Source organism: Perca fluviatilis, chromosome 8 (assembly GCF_010015445.1).
Source record: "Perca fluviatilis chromosome 8, GENO_Pfluv_1.0, whole genome shotgun sequence".
NCBI classification, from domain to species: Eukaryota; Metazoa; Chordata; class Actinopteri; order Perciformes; family Percidae; genus Perca; species Perca fluviatilis.
The window spans coordinates 14,773,894-14,795,549 of NC_053119.1; the positions used below are offsets into that span (position 1 = coordinate 14,773,894).

General features: G+C 40.6%; 1 protein-coding gene across 2 annotated transcripts in view; it reads right to left on the reverse strand.

The window, feature by feature from the left end:
- Positions 1-21,237, reverse strand: part of sema3d (sema domain, immunoglobulin domain (Ig), short basic domain, secreted, (semaphorin) 3D) — a 37,152-nt gene extending 15,915 nt beyond the window's left edge. Inside the window, exons 1-10 of one of the 2 annotated variants that reach the window (XM_039809864.1) lie at positions 20,959-21,237; positions 12,455-12,712; positions 8,183-8,343; positions 7,352-7,432; positions 5,420-5,482; positions 5,139-5,258; positions 4,939-5,032; positions 4,292-4,420; positions 2,037-2,173; positions 94-208 (exon numbers count right to left, since the gene is read on the reverse strand). In XM_039809864.1, the coding sequence (XP_039665798.1) occupies positions 94-208; positions 2,037-2,173; positions 4,292-4,420; positions 4,939-5,032; positions 5,139-5,258; positions 5,420-5,482; positions 7,352-7,432; positions 8,183-8,343; positions 12,455-12,662 (1,108 nt within the window). In that variant the 5' untranslated portion in view covers positions 12,663-12,712; positions 20,959-21,237. The remainder of the gene's footprint in view (positions 1-93; positions 209-2,036; positions 2,174-4,291; positions 4,421-4,938; positions 5,033-5,138; positions 5,259-5,419; positions 5,483-7,351; positions 7,433-8,182; positions 8,344-12,454; positions 12,713-20,958) is intronic. The other variant, XM_039809865.1, reaches the window with a different exon arrangement.
- Positions 21,238-21,656: the final 419 nt, after the last annotated feature.

Genomic DNA, 21,656 nt, shown 5'->3' on the forward strand with positions numbered 1-21,656 from the left:
CCCTTTCTAAAGTAAACCCAGAAGGTTGATTCTGACAAAAATAAAACTCAGTTTATTGGCCCAGATTTTCTTTTTATTCTCACAATCACTTACGGAGCTCATCAAAGTGTGTGTCCACTCCATCTGGTCCAGGGATAGAACACACAAGCCTGGTTTTGAGGAAGGTGGTCCATTTATTGGTCAGACTTCTCAGCCCACCCACATCATTCTGAAACAGACACATACAGTGTATCAAAACCACAGTCAGCATAGTGTAGCTGTCCAACATGACCAAAAGAAAACCACAATCCACAATCCGACTGTAATCTATCTAACGGACTTACACACAAAGACAACACACAGCATCGCAGCCTGACTCCGATTCCCTGCACTAATTAGGAAAATAAACAGGTGAAGCACATGCCTCTAGTATGAATCTGCTTATTTAACCAGCACAAAGGAGACCTTCTTGTTAGTATAATGACAGTCAGGAGTAATTGAAAAGGGAGAGGAAACAGAGCGAGACGGCGGAAAAACATCAAAGGAGAAGAGAAACAAATGTAAGTGCAGCATGTTGGAGGAGAGTACTAAAATCAAGTGAGGCTGCAGACTGATAATGCAGGGTTTATCTTTGCATATGAATTGCTGTTTTAAGTAGCGGCCTTTGATTGAACTATGGTAAGAGCATTCAAGTGCACCTCTTTGTAACGCAAAGAAAACTTAAAGAGATCCTCCCTATTGAAGTTGGCCAGTGCACTAACCTAGTGGTATAGAAAATATTGTTATGGTTCAACACAAAAACACACTTGTGTTTAAGAGACAGAAAAAAATTGTAAGCACTTAATGAGGATGTTTCACAGTGGTAATAATCTTCAAAGAAGATTGAAGTGAAGTGCCCTCACTCCTTTTACATGCAAGGAAAAAAACAGATAATCAAGGAAAAATACAAAGATTAAAAGACAGAGATGGCAGAAAGAGAGGGCTGTAATCCAGAGGAATCTCCTTCCAGTCTACTTTACAGCTTACTCTTAAGTCATAAATACACTGAAAGCTTTTCCCTAAGAATGTAGCAATAGGCCTCCGAATTCTAATGGTAAACTGCTGTGTGGGCTAGTCCCATTTGGAATGACTTATGGCACACTGTATGGTATACAAAATGTCCCAATAATTAATCTATTCGGCCCTCAGTCAGCTGTGCACTGCCATCAAATAGAACTTAATAGGCACTGAAACATGATATGCTTCTTAAATGTTTTGCAGCATCTAACAACTGAACAGAGAGAACGTTTGTATTACCAAAATGGTTCCGTTTGAGTATGAATTTGAAATTTGGCATTTTGCTTCAAGCATGCACCTTTGAATGATGACTTGTAGTTCCAGTAGAGGTCCCAGTGAAGGCTGAATGCTCTCACTGTAAGTCACGTTGGACAAAGGTATCTGCCAAACTAACATAGTCTCATGCAATGTAATGGTAACACACAAATTATGTTTTCTTTATCACCCTTTTAATAGAGAATACATGCATATCCTTTGGGGGAAAAACAATGAGAATGAGATGGCGCTAAGATCTATATTGATCTCAGCGACAATGTAGGCAGCAGCCCTAAGATTGCCCTGTCAGCAGGCCACAAAGGGGCTAAAACCACGATTCACTGCCCCAGACATACTCTTTCAGATGACAACAAAAGAAGACTATATCAGAGAGGCCTCCTTCTGGGGTACATAAAACACTCTTGTAGTGGCCGACACAATGATCCTTATCCGATCAAATCACTGTAGGAGTTATGACTCCCTCACACTCTGTAAGAGGTATTGCACTCCTACTGTCTTTCTCTATAGTCCCACTATGTTGCACCTATCTATCTTCCAAGGATCATTTCTCTCATTACCAACTGGATCTTGAATTCCATGTACAAGTATCTTGCAGTAGTTGAGGCTTTCATTCTTCCAACCCCTTCTTTCTCCCCTACCTATCCAACCATCTGTCATACCCTCACCTCCATTCCTCTGTATAGCTCCTACTTTTTACAGTACACTTCTGTTGTGTAATATCTCACCTTGCACACACGAGCCACTCGGGACAGGATGCTCTTGCCGTTGCCTTCCCACGACACCTCGCGGAAGAAAAAGTATATCTTATCATCATCTGGATTGTAGGTGTCTGCAATGGGATGAGCAGATATAAACCTGGCCTCTGAAGACACGATGAGGAAAAGAGAGAGGGGGGAGAGTGTTAAAATAAGTCAGGTAATGGATTTGCCATGCGCTGCAGCCTTGAGGTGGCATTAACACTACACCTAGCACATGTTTATTTACAATCTTGTTTTATTTCTACAGAAAGGTCTGATATATTGCCTCTTCTATTTTCTAAGCTAAAGCTTGGGCCACACACTCAACCTGCTGTACAGTTTGATATATGGACAAATAAAGTGATTGCCAGGATTTTTAGGTTAGTTTAAAAGCAGTTTTGTTTACTTTTCTATGATTTTCAGCCTGTCTGGCAGTATATATTAGGCAGCAGTGTGGCATAGAGATCATCTTGAGCTGGAACACCCAGCCTTAAACATCTACCCTAATCATGTGTCCTCTGAATTTGACACAGTATTCAGATCCTTTAATTAAAAGTAGTCACTTAGAGGCAGGGGAACAAGCTGTAAACACAATATTGACATATTACCACCTTATAAAGTTGAACATGTTGGCAAACCGTTGCCCATTTACACTTTGAGCAGACACAGAGCCACATTTCTCAGGAGTTGTATTTCTTGACACAAAATAAATGTAAGACCAATATAAACGCTCCGTCTTGCTCTGTTCTGATCTCCACCGATAACGAGGGGGAAATCTAGCTCTTTAGCTGCTAAAAAATGTATGCTCACCAGCTAGTTGCTAACTTCGTCTGCTCTTTGTTGCTGGACAGTTAGCAAACAGTGGGTTTATCATAATGTTTTTGCTGGAAACAGCTGCCTGCTGCAGCTGGAAATAAGGTTGATTAAAGTAGTTTAGAGTGAACAAAAACAGTAAAGTTCCTGCAAAACTAAAACAAGGAGCTAAACGATGATAAAACATTCTGTATAGCTGAGGAGAACTGCAGAGATGGGTGATAATGTTCTGTGGTTCACTATGAGTGACATGTTACACACGATCATTTGACCTGTTGTTTAATATAAACAAGTCAAAAAGTAATAGCATTGGAATCTATCATATGTAAAAATGTATCATATTTTATAAGATGACCCTATGGTTGTATTTAAAACTTAAAACTGCAAAGTATTAGTAGCTATAATTGTCAAATGCATAATAAATTAATGTGGTGCCGTTACTATTACTAATAGCAATACTATCAAAGGGTTTCTGGGCTGACCTTTACAGTAAGACATCAGAAAAACAAATACTAAGAATGATTAGTAATTTCTATTTTATAATGTTGAACAGTGTGACAAGAAGAACATGGACAATAAAACATGATGTAGGAAAAAGCCTGAGGGGATCAACAGCATGTTGTTGTGTCTTGATTCAGGCGGGGACTATAGTCTACAGGCTTAAGTGTTGCAGTGACATTACATCAACATTAGCTCAACCTCTAGAAGCCTAGCCAAACACTAGGGTGATTCCCCAACTGGAACAGCTTAATGTATGACTGCTAACACACTTGACAGAAGGTCATTGTTAGTCCTGCAGCACTGGAAAGATGTTCCACGAGGCTCGCAGGAACAGAAAGACTACAAGACGGGATGTGCTCTTTCTTTCTGCCTGCCCTGCACCAACACATGCACTCTATACACATACTTAGAGAGAGAGAGCAAGAGACATAATTACTCCAAACATCTCTGACTGTGTGGTTGTGAAATGTGGAGACCATGTGTAAGGATTTAGATCCCGGTGACAACTGTTGATACACAACAACCCATCAGTGGCTGTAAAACACTCGAGACTTGAGATGTATACAGAGAGTGTTGAGTCCCTCTTCAGTGATGATGTGCATGCTTGCGTGTGTGTGCGTGCGTGCGTGCGTGTGTGTGTGTGTAAATGTGTGCGTGGCTATGGGGTTGTGTGACTAAGACCCTGCATTTGTGGAACACTGTAAATTCCCCTGTAGGTGTGGTCCCTGTTCAGCTATGGCATTCATATAAAAGTTCCAGCTAAATGAATAAGTGGGTTGTTTCCTCCGCACTGGAATGTCAATAACCATCCTGAGGGTACAGAGGGACTCTTTGTATCAGTAGCGAGGCTGGAAGTTTGGAGAAAAAGCAATAACAGGTTTTGAGGGCACTCAGCGTGCTAATGTGGATATGTGCAAGAATGTGTGTACCATTGATCCAGTATTCTTCAGACATGTCTGTGCGTATGTAGTGCTGGTCAGGTGGAGGGCCAAGGGAGCGTGTGAAAGTTGTGTCTTTGCCCAGGAAATCTGATGATGTGCCCGCATACAGGTACTGATCTGGACCAATTACAGACACATCAATCAGTCATGACATTACAATATGCAATAGTAAAATTAGCACATACAGAACATTATTGTACATAAAAGGTCAAATAGTAGTAATATGTACACCACAAAAACAAAAAACGGGCATTATTGTTTAGCTTTTAGCATTACATAGACTTACCTCAGTGAACCTACATAGAAAAACACAGACTGAGAAACATTTCAAGAACAAACATATGAAAGACAGATAAGGCTCCAAAGCACTAGTGTTTACAAGGCTCAGCCAAGTGGATGTGTTGCTGACTGAAAACTGTCTGCACGCCTCTTTCTTGAGCAAATCATTTGCAGAAAAGTGCTGGGAAAACAGACATATGAATACAGATTTACTCAAACAACTGAGTGCAAACTTGAGGAGAAACATCATTTATCCCTGGGTAAATGGTGCTGTGCAGCAATAACATGTTGCACAACAGATAAGGCAGGCAGAGGATTGCCATGTTGTGTGAGTGCTGTGTGATGGGTCGTATTACCTGTGAGAACTGAGGTGAATGGCTGCGAGGGATCAAAAGGACATTTCAATCTGCCAGACTCCACTGTCCTAGAAAGCAGTTGGAACACGCCATCCTGGGAGACGAAAAAAGAGATAATGTGAAACTTTTGCTAATTTAAATCCAACTCCTAAACTTGTGTCAAAATTATGCTGAGATTCACTCGCTCATATCTACTTTACCTCTCTGCGGCCAGTGATTTCAATGAAAGCACAGTTGGGGTGGAAGGATCCTGTCCCACAGGCATAGACATGTGTTCGATTGTAGTTGTGGAGGACCCTGACAAAGTTAGCACACTCCAACTAGGACAAGCAGGGGCAGAAAAGCAAGGATGAAAAATTATAAGATGTCTGATTGAACAGTTATACTGTATATTACAACACACAGATATACTTAGAATCTAAATGAGGTTTTTTTAGAAGTGACTTTTATTTTGGAAGTGACTTTCTTTGGAAGCACTTACATTTGCATTTTTGCCTGCCAGTTTGCACATATCCACTCGGTCCCGAGGAGCAGGCCAGTGAATCTAATGACAGGTAAATAAGAAGCGAAAACATTTTACATCTCAAAATGTCGTCCGTGAGCTGTTACTCAGTCAAAGAACTTGAACACTGCCATTTACACTTTCATTAAATCTCCACCAATCTCTGCTATTGCAAAGCGCTATAACCCTTTAAGCCAATAAAATAACAATGTAATGTATTTTAGCTGCAGTAGGTTCAGAATGCAGCAGCCAGACTTGGCACAACATCTGGAAGGAGAGTGCATAATACTCCTGTTTTAGCATCTCTACACTGGCTACCTGTGCACTTTAGAGTAGAATATAAGATTTTATGGATCACTTTAAAGGGTACTACTGAGTAAGCTCCTGACCCCCTAACCAGATATGAGCCTAAGTGCAGCCCAAGAGTGGCTCTTAAAAGCTAAAAACAAAAGGAGGCCAGGAATTTGCCATTGGGGCCCCTCAACTCCGAAACAAACTGCCAGAGAAGTTCAGGCACCCAGTTCTTTATTCTGTATCAAATCCCGTTTAGAAACACAATATTTAGCTTTTACTGTAAATATTCAATTTCTGTTTCCCGGTTTTTATTCAGTTATATTCCATGTTGTATTTTTCTTCCCTTTGGTCTATACATTTTCCACTGTTATGTTATAAAGTTGCGATATAAATTAAATGAGCGTTGGAAAATGTTCGCTCCTCGACTTAATCTGTAACATTTTAAGGGATTATTGTACAACTGATCTCTGTTTTACAATAATTAACACCTCCAGGTGATGGTACGAGAGAGCAATGGACGTATAACATCCATTGTCCCTGCAATGTATTCCGCCATGTTCGCACATGTGTAATAACAGGCTTATGTGCTTATCGTGTTACCTCCCTTAAATCCTACCAAGGAGAGCTATCGCCAAACTTATTCATGGGTCTACAGAGCCTGAATACGCATGCAAACACACAGGCAAAAATATCAAAACATCTCATGATTCCAAATCAGTGCATGCCGCCTAGGAATTCATACAGAAAACTAGTGTTACAACGTGATCTTTTGACTGAGTATGGAGTGGGGCCTGTGAAGGATTTACACTGGTTTTGAAACTCAGACTATGAAGTGATCAGTGGTCTAGTTTTACCCCAGCATATGGGAATATATTAAATATATTATGACATAGCAGCTATCTCCTGAAAATCAAGGTAGAAACAACTGGAACGTTTGCTTGCAAGATATTTAGTCGTGTTTTAGTGCCTGATGGTCCATTTTTCGAGGTATGCCTCATCATTAACTGATGAACACCAAGATTACCTTTCTAGATCAAATTCACTGTCAAGGGCTGGTCCCAGAGGGCAGAGGGAATTAGACCTTTGGTGCATATCTCTCTGGCATCAGTATCAGTAACCAGAGAGGTAACAAAAAGGCAACACTTTGAGAGCCAGACTAAGAATTAAAACAACCAGATAAAAATCAAATAAACACTGTCATATCACTTGCAGTTCAACCTTAGCTGCATAAACACACACTCACTTCTACAAATTTTAACATATGGCATCCTTCTAAATGCATTTGTGTGTTTGTGTATTTGCGTAAGGGTGGACCTGCATGCTCCATAAATATGTATATACTACGTGTGAGTGCCCTATAACATGATGACCCTGACCTCGCCAGACAGACACTTTTAGACTGCTGTTGACTGAAAGGTGAGCTCTTCTCTAAAACAATACACAGTTGAGTACATTTCAGCTTAGCAACACATAGGGGAAAAATATGTTACATCACCCCAATTAATGGCAAGACAGGTATAAGTGTCAAGAGGCTGTCTCTATAATAATGAGCTGCTCACAGCAAATAGCAGAGGTTATTAGGGTGTCTCAAGGGACTCAAAGCATGAGTTTGCGCGCCTGGGGATTGGGACCTTTACAGTGTGTGGCGGAGATACTCCATCTCCTGTTCAAACTTGAATTTCTTACAGCACTATCCTCCTGTAACAGGGTGCGGAGAGAGGAAACTGCTGTAAACACTTCAAAGTCTACCTGAACAACCTTAAAGTGCTCATTTTATTCATTTTCAGATTCATACTTGTATTTAGTGGTTGTACCAGAAAAAGTTTATGTGGTTTAATTTTCAAAAAACACCATCTTTTTGTTGTACTGCACATTGCTGCAGCTCCTCTTCTCACCCTGTGTGTTGAGCTTTTGTTTTAGCTACAGAGTGAGGCATCTCAATTCTGTTCCTGTTCCTTTGTTGGGAGTCGCACATGCGCAGTAACTAGATAAGCACTGCTAGCTAGTCAGTTGCACAGTATGAGGGCATGCCACGCTAGCAGCTAGGCGAGCATTATAACGTGTGTTACCAAGTGATGAACGTTTGTCACAGAAATAAAGGCTGGACTGCAATAGAGTTGTCTGGAGCAGTTTGTGTTTTCTCTGGAAGATGGTAAGTCCCTTTTGGATGGACTTTGGGGTTTACTTTGTAAACCTATAATGTGCACAAACAAGATATATAACACATAAAGGAAAGGGAAAAAGCCAAAAAGCATAATATGAGCACTTTAAGTATAGCAAATAGCCTGAAAAGCTACAAACCCCAAAGCTGCTGTTTATTTATTGCACTAAATTCATTCTTGGCCTTGTTTTTCTTTCTGAGGTTTGATCATTCTTTATCATTCTATATATATATATATATACATATATATAATTTGCACATTATGTGCTCTTCACAGCATAGCGTACCTTTCTGGGGGCTCTGGCCAGATTGTCAGTGTCAAGCAGGTAGATGTGATCTCTGGCTCCCAACAGAAGACGACCTCTCTCCTCATCCAGCAGCAGCGAGTGGGAGTGGAGGCCATCGGAGGGGCCCAAAAACAGAGATACACTGCCGGCTTGCAGCAGTTCTGGCCCAGAGAGAGCGACAGACAGACATAGAGACAAACAAAGAGATTAATAAATCCCTGCAGTACAGTGTATGCATAGAGCTTACTTTTAAAAACACACCATCTAGAATTGAATTACAGTACATTGGAAAAATGATTTCAGCAGGATTACACTGTCAAGTTGAACTTATTCTCTTCAGTTCACTGATATAGATATCCCAAAGACAAGCAATGGGTTTCCTCCTATAAAAAAAAAAGTGTCTTGGCTTGACTTGAAACTTGCCTAATCCTCTGTGGTTCAACACCTTAGCTTTACATGCTGATAGAGAAGAGATACAGTAGCAGAAAAATCCAACAGCACACTACTTCAGTGGATGCATTATCAGATATCTTTATCAGGGTATTTTCATAGCTTCTTCATTAACCATGAAGACATCTCTCAGTTTAAAAGCAGCTGTTTAAAAGGAGGCAGGGGTTTATTTATTATAAAACTACCTGTCTCTCTACCAGTACTTTCCTGACTAGACCTCATTTGCAGGTGACTGAACATCTTCATAAACATGAGCTGTGGCTGGCACCGTATGCCTGTCATGGGCAACGTGAGATTAGATCATGAAAAGAGCAGGTGGAATACCTGTTGCTCACTCATAAGATGATGGTATCGTTTGCTGTTGACTTCAATAAGACTTATAGTGGTAACACTGTAAAGGACAAATATCACACTCATTTTCAGGTTGATACTTTTGGGGTTCTACTAGAACATGTTTACATGGTTTTATGTTAGAAAAACACATTCATTTACTCATACTGTCTGTCTCAATACACCTGTATTCACCCTTTGTCCGAAACGCTCCTTTTTAGCGCCTGTCTCTTTAAGGTTGGCTTGTTGAATTTGACGTTTTGTGACCTAGGCAGCCCACTGGATTGTATTATTTCACAGTTTGTTGGTTGGTAGGCACTCCAGGTGTACTGCACTGACAATTTGAGTTTTTCACGACATCTCACCTTTAAATAAACTGTATATAAAGAGTTAAAATATACTGTATATAGGCTGTGTTTGTGCTGGTATCGTTTGGTCTCCCAGCTTCCATGGTCCATTTCTGGGAGCTGAACACTGACTACATTCTCAGCTCAGTACTGTGTCCTTGATCTACTTGATCTAAGGAAATCTCTTCTATCACCAGGCTCTTTTCAGTGCGCCAGTATAGCAACATGCCTTGAATAAACACTGGCTCAATGCGGGGGAGTCCTGTGGGAGTCACTCTGAAAGGATTGACATTGTGATTACCCTCTTGGTGTGAAGGATTGGAGAGGTTACCAACCCTCAATATTTGAACTTCTAGGACCCCTCCACACCACGCAATCCTGCTTAATACCTCCTCCTATACACCAGCTCACACACAAAGCACCCCCACATGCTCATATCTCTCACCCCTATACATACATCATGCCCCCAGCAGACTAAACCTCACAGAGAGAGATTAGGCCTGCTAGCCCTTGGCTAATGCTAAGCTGCTCTGTAAACACGTAGCACTATGAGCCCACTGAAACAGCCTGCTTATCTGTTGTCACTTAGCATAGTTCTCCACACCTTTCTCCAGAGGAGAGAGCTCTCATCTCCCTTAACAGCTCTTGATTAGTTCCTCAGCTGGAGCTCTGAGGCACTCTCATCCACACATTTATTTGAGTAAGACATCACCATGTTGGCTTGCTGCCACCAGGTTTTGGCTGATGAACTATTTAAGCTCTATAATACTATGACGTCTGCCGTTATAGAAGTGCAGACCACCTTACACAGCTGCATCGTTGCCGTTTGTCTGAATGTTGAATATAAGAGGATTAAGTTGAAAAGATACATTCCTGTAATGATGATGTTAATGAATCTCCCATATGGGCTGGAAGAAGAGTCACATCTTTTAAGCATGAATTAGAACAATATTCATTAGAAGAACCTATCGATTGTTGTATACCCCGCATTAAGCTAGCTGAAAAAAATAAGGCAGCTGTTTTCATGTTGCATGATCACAGCCTGCCATTATTAATATGCAGTAGGCGTTAACGTCACAGCTAGTATTGTTGATAACAACTTATTAACAAAGAAACCAATAAAGATGAGCTCAAAAACAGCCAAAATTAGTTCATTAAATTGAGGTTAGGTTTGGATCAACTGTTAAATGTAAGGGAATTGTCCCTAAAATTGTCTTCTTACTGTAACTAATGAACTAGCTTTTGAGTAATACAGGCCACAAGACTAAGGATAGAATGCATGTGGTGTAACTTAGTACCTTTGGGCACGCATTAGAAACAAAGGCATACCAACAATATGAATGTGCAGCGTATTAAAAATATTTAAACCAGATGACTTTACGTCCCATTTGGCAGAAGGCCACTAATGTCTATGTTGTGACTCTAGATGAAACTTAAACTTGTCCCTTGAGATTTGTTTTTTTTAGAGGAAAGCTTATAAATTTGGAGTAGAAGGCAGTTGTTTTTTAGGTGTTCACCCAATCAGGGATGATTTCACTTTGATCGTTTCACCCTTCACTCATTGAAGCCGTGCTTTTCAAAGGAGGGCGATGCGATGTTTGAAGAGTGATCGCTACGGGGTTGTGTTGCTTTTGAAGAGTGTGCACTGATGAGATGATGACAAGATGTGTGCACGATGTGCACACTGGGTTGGAGATGGGTTTGCTTCTGATAGATTCTTCTTTGCTTCAGTCATTCTGACTGAGAGAGCCAAAAATGGGCATTGTTCTACTGTTGTTAATCTGAGGTCCACAGGAAACCACTGCAGATTCGCCTCTTGAATGAAAAGTAAAGTTTACTCAGCCGTGCTCAAAGTCAAAGCCAAGAGACACACCCTGATAGAGTATCAAAGTTTCAAAGTTGTCTCAGATATATGGCCCCATTAAAATTCAATCATATACAAAATGATGAACAGATTTATTTTGGTTGGTTTGGAACAAACATTAAATGAGATAAACTGTAGAGCCAAATACTAGCCTAACTGCTGAGTAAACACTGTCCCTAGCAATCATTATTCCTTCAGCTACTTACATATATTTATTTTGGACACTCAAGACATACATGTGTCTCTATTTCCAGCCATAGGTTTTGGAAGCCTTTGACCAGAAGAGAGCTTTTGGAGGCTGAAGACAGGAGTTTACTTTTAGGTCACAGTAGGGATTAAATTTTATGGAGCAAGACTGAAGTTCATTTGCGTGGTTTCTTGTAGCTGATACAGTACATAGCATGAGGGATGGAGACTTTGAAGTAAAGTTTGCACTGGAGTCTAGAATGGGTTTTAAAGGGAGCAATAATTCAGCTTTCCCCCGGTGGCACAAAGCAAACAGCTGACGCAAAACTAAACACATGAACGCAGTGCACAGTTTGAACGACAGTCTGTTATGAACCAAGAGCATCCACATGAAATGTATGTTCTGCATGTGAGTTAAACATATAGGACTGGACTGCAACAACACTGTATTTTATTAAGTGATTGCAAGTTTATGAAATAAAGATACAGTATGTCAATGAGTGGATTTATAGGTTTTGTTAGTGTTTAAGGAAAAAGTGAGAAGGGAACATTCTTATGCCCATCAAACATGACAAAATGAAAATTATGAGGTTGGCAAATGGATCAGCAAGTGAGTCTTAGATCTCTCTTTACAGTCTTGTTTTAAACACCATTTACTTTAACAGTGCAACTGAGTGTACTAATCTCTCTTTTCACTTTGCCTCTTGGCTGTGTGTACAAAGCCACATGAGAAATAGAGACAAGGGAAGACAAAATGTTACAGGAAGAGAGAAAGATAAAGCTAGACATGGCCTTTGAAGATGCACACTGAATGGCTGAAAAAGACAACACATTCAAAGGCTTCATAGGTATGAGTCAACAGAGTCATAATCTCATGTAGCTATAACTATAACTCCATCTAGGTGCCAGTGCACATACCGACTAAAGTTGTTGGCATGAGGTAAAATATCCTCAAACCTCAAATTACCCGAAATTGTATTTAGCTTTAAGACTGCCCTGGACACATACTGTAATAATACGAAAGTATCAAAGTAAATGTAAATATGTAACAACAAAACAATTAACAGACAAATCAACAATTATTTCAGTTCTTACCTCTGTGGCTGAGTTTAACCCTGGGGACACTTTGTATGATGCTTGATCCAAAAGGGAGGGTGGCCAACAAGATCAATACCACCAATGGGACCCCTGGATGGGATGGTACCTTAATTCTCTTCCCTTTGCCCTCATAATTACTGCCAGACATGCAGTGCAGAGCCCCAACTTCATTCAGACTCTGATTATCAGAGTCCCCTTTCTTCATGGTGTGTGGAGTGGTCTTGTTCAGTTTTCACTCTGTCCTTTTCTGCAACCCTGGAAAGAGACGGGAGTGAAGAGTCAAGCTAGGGAGGAGCAATCATAAGTGTGTGTGTGTGTGTGTGTGTGTGTGTGTGTGTGTGTGTGTGTGTGTGTGTGTGTGTGTGTGTGTGTGTGTGTGTGTGTGTGTGTGTGTGTGCGCGTGTGTGTGCGTGTGTGTGTGTGTCTGCATGAGTGTGTGTCTCATCTAACTTTGTGCAGGATATGTACACAGGATTCTGTTGTGACTATTCAGTCATTTCACCATGGAGCCCTACAGGCATGTCCCCTCTCTTTACGCGTCTTACATCAGCTGTTGCCTGTCACTGGCTTCCCTTTTGTGTCTCCTTTAAATCTGTTTGCCCAAAACAAAGGTCAGGCTAACAAAACAGTCACATTCTACTATCTTTCACTCGGCCACACCTTTTTTAGTTTCTCTCTATCCTCTGTCTTCTTTTGACCTGGATAACTAATTTAATTATTTAGCTAAATGATACTTGCCAATAGTTTTAGCATTGGCCGATGACCCTGTCAGCTCCTCCTTCATGTCCTGTAAAAAATGGGCCACGTCCTGTCTGGGACTTCACAGTGCATTAAAGAGGCCTGTAGCACAATCATTAGTTCACACTCAATGGAAAGTGAGACGTATGAGTTAACAGTCATGGGAATGCTTGCTAGCTTTTCTGGCACTAATAAGCAAGGAGAACTTGAGCGATGTGCACTAATTGAACACGGGACAAAGTGAAATCATTGTGGAAGAAACCGGACATTTTATTGGTTATATTCAGTGGGGAACTCTAACATTTAAACATTAGAAATGTGCAAATGTGACAATGTTTCAATCGCAGTCATTTGGAACTGACAAAAATCCAACTGGAATTGAAAAATTGTCCATTTAGTTACATTTGTGGTGTGGTTACTCTCTGATTTCCAATAGCCCTGCACTTTATATGTGATGAGCATATACAGTAACTACGCTCTTTAAAACATGCAAATGTGATCATAAACACAGGTTTTAAAGGACATATGAAGGAAGCATGCAACTGACGGTTATGAGTCTGCAGAGTGGATGTTTTTTTCTTTGGTAACATTTAATATCAAGAGACAAGTTAGAATAAAATCAAGAACAAAGTGCTAATTATCGAACAAGATGCGCCTAAAACTAAAAACTATTGCAAGTATCAACTTATTTATAGATATCTAAGAATATTCATTGTGATTACTTTCTTAACTTATTGTTACTGAATTACTTTGATTCAGGTGGTAATCAGCATAATTACACACACATATTGGTTGTGTGTTGTGCCACCTCAAGAAAAGTGGTGCACTGTATTACATTGGAATGCATTGTTACCTCATGTAACCTTACCCTTAATTGGAATTGTTGTGGATGTAGTGCAACACTCTACCCAAAAATCAACTGCATTCCTGCACATTCCACAGCCATCTAGCTACTAATTAACCAAACAATCAATGAAGAAATTAATGAATTCATGAAAAGAATGCCTCCCCACTAAGGCCTTATTGCTACATCTCCATTATTACTTTCCTTCCACCCCCATTTCAGATAACACACATCAACCTGTCTAGAGACAACATAAACAATGTCAACCTAAATTAATAGATCTGATGTGGCAAACTCACACATCTCAAATACTGAAACCAAGCATGCTGCTTCCTGTTGGAAGAATTGGACAGATAGAGAGAAGATCACCTTTTGGGACAAATATTGTCCATGCAGTGCCAAGAAAATTATATAAGCTGACATTCTGAGAACATACATGCATTCATGCCTACGCACACAGATTTGCATGGCATGTTGGGAGACAGATACAAGATGTAAAAGTAATTTCACTTTATTTATTTTCCTTGTCCGGTTTTGGCATCTGGTGTTTGAAACTTGAGTTCATTACGGAGCATCAGGACAGAGTGGCACCCATTCAAGTGCCCCGTAGCTTTAAACTGGAGAGAGGATTAGACCCTGATAAACAGACTTCTGTTTACTTAAGATGACAAATTGAGGCACCTTCACACCTTCAGGGTTAGAAATACAGATACAGAGCTGTGTGTGATGGATGGGCAATCGGCAAAGAGAGTGAGAAAGTGAGCAAGTTTAAATCTGTGCGGTCTTTGCACACTTTGTGAGCGACAGTGATAATGCTGGCGGTGGTGCTCATCCTCCCTGCAGTATCTTCAGGGAAGCAGTGACACGATATCACCCATGTGAGTAGCGTTCGAGTAATGTATCTCTCTTTACCGCTTGAGTGCCTACATCTATCAGCAATACAGGCCTGTTTAGCACAAAAATACGTCTCAAACAAAGGAGAAAGCTCAAATCTTAGAAGAGGAGCATTAAAAACTCTCCATCTGTTGAGAAAAGGATGTCAACAGGAGATTGTCATGTGATATAGCATGGAAGGACATAATATGCATTGCCAGTCAGTCAATACTTCGGAAAGGCTGAATAATAGAGATGAAAAGAGAGATAGAGGAAAAAGACTGAGAGAGAGTGAGAGGTGCGAAAGAGAAGAAACAGACAGCTTGTGCCATGTGGGTTAAGCTAACACCCCTGTTTCCTGGCGGCTAGAGTCCCTGTTGTCTTTGGCAGCATGGCCAGCACACGGTGCAGGGGGTGATGGGAAACAATCCTGATGGTGATGGTGACAGATTAAAGCTAGCAGCCAATTATGCGCTGCTGGCATCTGATCTCAGCCCAACATATAGCATCTTTTAGATTTCACCTCCTCAAATATACTGGCTTTTCCGATTTGGGCTCAACATCAAACAATTACGGTGTAAATTTGTCATAAAACAACCATTTTACTAGCAGCCATTCATTACCAATGAGGCAAAATATATTATTAAGATGCAATGTAAAGTACTGTAGCTAAACTTTTAAATGAAACAATATTCCCAGCAGACGTCAGCCGATCTGAGGAAGGAGCAGATGGTGAAGAAGTGCTTTGGCCATGGGCATTCTCACACAGAGACCACCCCTAATGAGGCATTTAGCAACACCCGGCTGCCCTGTAGAGTACACTATTATCAAACCCCTCCATCTCCACAGGACAGAGTGCATTAGCACAGCTATTTGTCTTTATTCCCCGACCACAGGCACTGACCTGGCAGAACAACATAGGTAATTGTTTCTAGCTCTCAAGACATTGGTTGTTTTTCTTGGCAACAGTCAATCATCTTTTTTTTTGTTTAACCTTCCATTTAAGCAAGCTTGTAACTCTCCTGTGAGTCTGTGTGAGTTTATGTCTCAAAGGGAAAATACAGGACAGCCACCAGGCCAAACTGTTTGTGTGTTCACTAAACACAAACTATAAAGCATATACTGTGCAAGGAGCGTTAAAGTTGTTCTGTTGGCTATAACTCCAGTTATAGATGGCAGTAAAGAAGGAAACAAAACACTGTTCAAATACAGACAAGCGCAGACTTTTGATTCATGTCCTGGCACTGTCATATACGGTATATTTTATTTCCATCACAAGCGAATAGACTTCTAGAAACTTAATTAAACTTAATAAAACTCCTGTTTAAAATATATTTGCCTTAATAATGTTAACACATGACACACTTGGTGCAGCTCTCATGGTGTTTAACTGTACGCAGAGAATTAACTGTTGCCAGAGAGCAAGTAAATATGAAACATGTGATCCTTGTGGCGATGTAATTTTTTTCTGGACTGAGATCAAAAACCTCAACCTACATACTGTTACAATAAAGCTTTTTGGCAACTTTTATTGTATCACTTACAATTTTTTTCTCAAATTTGTTTACTCAAGTCATACAGTAAACATCTAGGCTCTTTTTTACATTTTATCCGAAAAATCAATTCCCCACCTTATCTGAGGAAAACACCGTCTCTATCAGCACAGTATGTGTATCTCTTGGGAAATTACATATCACTCCAAAAAATGAATGCAAAATAAATTGCCGAAATATCCCCTTGCGAACAAAATGTAATCATCCAAATACGGTGATACAGACAGAGATGGGCTTTGAAGTTGAAAATGCAGCGGTAAATTAGCCCTAAATAATGAATGAACGCATAGTACAAAAAGGATATTTAATACCTCTCCATGAACTAGAACAGGGACCATTTGATCCCTTGCCATTAGGAAAGTCTGTATTTCCTGCAGCTGTTTACCTGCTAATAAATCCTATATATCAGAATTCCATAAGCTGTCTGATTACAGAATGCCCCTCACAAGACTAAACAACTCTGACAGTAAACTCCACTGCCCTAGTAAAAGAGTTTATGTGAGGTTTTCTCAGAATGAACCATTCATGCCCTGTTCTGCATCACATAAACACATTCACAACACCACATTCAAACTAACAGACATCTCATGAAAATCACACTTTGCTTGAAACCTCTATGCATGAAATCAGTGAATGGTTTTGCCCAGATGAGACAACATTCCAGTGGAATTTCTTCCATTTTAGAGGTGAAGAGTATGTCTGTGGAGAAATTCCTAAGGATATGGATAAAATTCTAACCCTGAGGTCCTGTCTGTCCACATGCTGTCCCTGTCTAAGCTGTTATCAGGAAGAAAAAAAAAACTGGTAAGAGAATACTCTGGGCAACTTCTGGTATGGTAACCAAATACACCAAAGACACATTATAGTGCTTGTGCTGCCTTTGTTAAAGACTCGCTTTATGTTCAATGTTGCTGTTTTATCCTTCAATCTTTGTAAGGGGACGACGGTGTCAGCTCTGGTCTGCTGTTCACACCAAGGGTGAATGGAAAGGTGGAAGAGCAGGGGCGGGAAGTGATACTGGATCTGTGGTTTAACTCATTTCAATAGAGAGGATGGTAACGGAAAACAATAAAGTGGAAAAAAAAGTTAAGAGGCTATTCAAGAGACAACAGCATATAGACACACATGCCGATAGGGTTGTTGATAAGGGACAACGTAATAAGTAACTCTACACGTGCTGAACAGGGCATGACCCGGGCCTACAACTCTGAATGTGTCTGAGTCTGCATGCATGAACATATGTGCATGGGTAAGCTGATACCATCCTGAGGTAGGCAGATGGGAGCAATAAGGCATGAAAACAATGACTGACAGTTGTAAGTGCTCTCACTTCTCTCCTGATGGCCTGAGGATACAGGTACACCCATGTATGCTATGCAACAACTCCTCTCAAGAGCATTACTGTCTTTTGCAAATGTGGGAAGCAACTCTACTGCTCTTTCTCAGTCCTATGCGGGCTTCTGTTATGTGGTTATCTCTACACCAGCTCCAGTACAGGACAGTAGAGACAAGGAAAACACGGAGACCACTAGGGTTAGGTACCGAAACCCGGTGGCTCATTTCGTTGCCACTTAAATGCCTGCACTGCCCTCTGATGCTCCGAAACCGACATTACAGGAAACAGAAGCATCGCTGCACATGACGCTAGTTATCACTTGGCAGCAGGTAACGTTAGCCTACCGTTAGCTAGTAGCTGGATTAAACACAGTTTAAATGTTGACAGCTAACATTAAACGGTGTAAAGTAGAGGATTCCACCACCAGGACATAACAGTCTGCAGCTGCTGTTGTCTGAAAACAACACAGACAATTTACTGGTGAAGTAAGTTTTCGTTATGTTATTGTTATTACATTATTAATAAATCATTTCATTTTGACCATATGGCCTTAGCAATAAACAAGTCATTCTTAAATGTCGCTGACTGTCCTTTAGAGCTCTTCTTTTTTTTTTTACTTTTAAAAAAAAGTATCGGTTCCGGCACCGTTTAGGCACCGGCACCGTTTTCGCTTTAGCACCGGTATCGGAAAAAAAAACAACAACACCCAAGCCTAGAGACCACAGAGCTGCAGGGCAGGCATACCCAGCCGGACTGTCTGTCTGCAAGTCATTGGCACCTAGCTGTTGTAGACTCTTTAAACTAATCACGTCACTGCTGCAGTAAAGGTGCCCTAGCTGCTTTGTCTGTGTGCACTGAAGGATCTCTGGAAACATGACCATTTAAGGTGAGGCTAGTGTGCAGCATGACTACAAGTATGTTTGATTAACACTTTCCACCGAAAAAAACTGTTGAGTTTTGAGAAAGAACTCTTTCAGTTTTTCATTTTCATCACCGTCCAAGCCTCAGCATGAACGGCATGACGTTGTCACAGAGTGCAGGAATGGTGCTGTAGGCCATTCAAAACACAGCTGAATATTGTTACTGTGATTTTTAGGGTAATGATCAGTCCAGACATGCATTACAGAACAGGAGTGAATAAAAGCACACAGAACGCTCAGGGTTCGCACAGCATGGGTTTGAAGTGATTGATACAGTGAACAAAGGAACCCACATATGCTACATCAACCCTTCAACCAGACACACATTATTATGAAATCCACTTTCCCAACCATACTAGAGCTCTCATGGAAATAAGACTACAATACAGTTTCAAAGTATGCTGTCACTTTTCAAAAGTCCCTTCAAAGCCCTCAAAGATTACTAGCATACATTCACATCTTGTGATGTCAGCAGCAGTCCTTAGCCTGCCCCTATCCACAGTTGCTGTGTATACTGCAGTCTGCATTAAGTATGCCCGGCAGACACTACTTGAGTGACGTAACGATTGGAGAAAATCAGATTCAAGACTTTCTGATTTGCCTTTCTGTGGCCCGAAGCAGAAATCATTTATTTACCCCAGTCATGCTGATCAAAAGCCCTGAAACGGCAAGAGAAATCAATAACCACACAAATTCCATCTCTTCCTTTCTCTGCCTCCCTTCAATAGTTTCTTTGCCTTTCTCACAACACCCCCTCAACCCAAAGTGCCTTGTAGGGAGTTAAATAAACCTTTAGAAGAGCAGTAAGTGGAGAGTGGGTCCTTGAGACTGTAAGGTTTACAGTCAGGGGAAGGATGGTTTAATAACTACACCACTAAACCCACATGAGCTGTATGCTGCACAGTAAACCACAGAAATGCACACAGTGCAGTGAGCTCCAAAAGTAAAGCAAATATGTTCACTGCAGCACGTTTGATGTACTGTAGATCCGCAATGTGAATATTTTGGATCATCAAAGAGGACCTGGCAGTTTAATTGCGCGTCACATTCAATTTGAGGGTATTTGGAGCCCCCATATTTGCCCCCCTCCTCAAAAACTAAAATATTCTAAACACCCACACATTCGGTATCCTAACATCCTGCAACTCACAACTTAAATTTATATATATATATATATATATATCACATCACTGCTGCAGTAAAGGTGCCCTAGCTATGCACTAAGAGCGGCACTCTATATAGTGCCTCTCTTCCTCTATATATTTTTCGTGGTGTAAAATAAAATTTTGAATAGATTAATATCACAAATGTGCTCATAGAAACCCATTAGTGTTAGCACTGTTAAAAACATTACGGCTGTCTGATAAATGTATTACGAAGATTTGTATTTTTTACAATTCCAGTAATTCAAAAGGATTATAAAAAATTCGGTAACACTTTAAGTTTTCTACATAAGAGTGACATGACACTGTCATGAATACATGACACTCACATTACACTGTCATGACACAGTCATGACACATGAACCCTGACCCTAATCCTAACCCTAACCATAACCATAACGTGTCATGACAAAACCGAATGACACTTACTAAAAAAGAGTTATATCATAAACTTTTATGACTTGTTTATAATGTTTTATGACACGTTCATGACAGTGTCATGTCAGTCATATGTAGAAAAGTTAAAGTAAAGTGTAACCAAAAATTCTTCATATAAGATCATAAAAAGTAGCTAAAAATCCATTGTATTATGTGAAAAGTTGGTTGTCACCATGATTTAAACAAAGCTGTTCAGAACCATTAAACGTTGACATTTTAGAGGCACATGGAGGCCTATTAAATCCTGTTTTTTAAGGGTGCAATTACGGAAAGATGTTCTGCAGAACTTAAAGTCGGGATAGACACATCAACGGTAAAGGAAGATATGTAAATCTAGGAAGTCTAAACATGCATACAAATATACAAACTGTATTGTGTCAAAAACATTATATTGCCTAAGAACATGAAGTTAAATAAAACGTGTAACGTTATTGATAGATGTCTGTATCCTATCGGCTAGGTTACTTTAATAGCCTCAAAAGTTAGGTTAATTACTATAAAGCAACAGATGGGAAAGGCAATAGCTGAGTAAACATCATAAACTGAAAAACAGTAGGCTAACTCAAAGTTATACGTTTTAAATTAACTGCACGCGATTTCCATTACCGTTGTCGTCGTTAGAGCGTTTCATCTTACCTGCGTATTCAACTCCGTGTCTTCTCACATGCAACGCATGTCCTCGCTGTGGACAGCAGTGTCACTTTGCTTAATTGCCTGATGCACAGAGTAAAGTAACCGAAAGTATGGATAGACACTTGCGAAACCTCGACCCGCCCGAAAGAAACGTGGATGGATAAACTGAATACTGCCCCAAAATATTTCCACTCCCCTTAATTGTAGTCAAACACACGCTAGTGCTCTTGAACTCTTGGTGCACTCTGGTTGTGTGTGTGTGTGTGTGTGTGTGTGTGTGTGTGTGTGTGTGTGTGTGTGTGTGTGTGTGTGTGTGTGTGTGTGTGTGTGTGTGTGTGTGTGTGTGTGTGTGTTGGGTGGCTGGTTACTCTGTGGCAGTTCGCTGCGGGAAAGACAGACGGTAAACTCCCAATTATGCTGCTGCTGCAGGAGGGGAGGGGCCCTCAGCATCTGCACCGCGGCCAGCCAGGACTGCGTTGGGAGATTCCAATGGCCACGACACGCTCACATTTTAGAATCAATAGTATAGAAAAGGATTATTGAAGTGTGCAATAATGCATCAAGTCTGCAGTTTTAACTGTTGTTCAAAACTGGTTTACAAATGGATTCCGTTCCAGATGCTCTCCAGCCCTTTGCCAGAAGATGAGCAGTGAACAGTCCATTGTATGGGTCTTCCTGAAGGATTAATGAGCTAGCTAAAA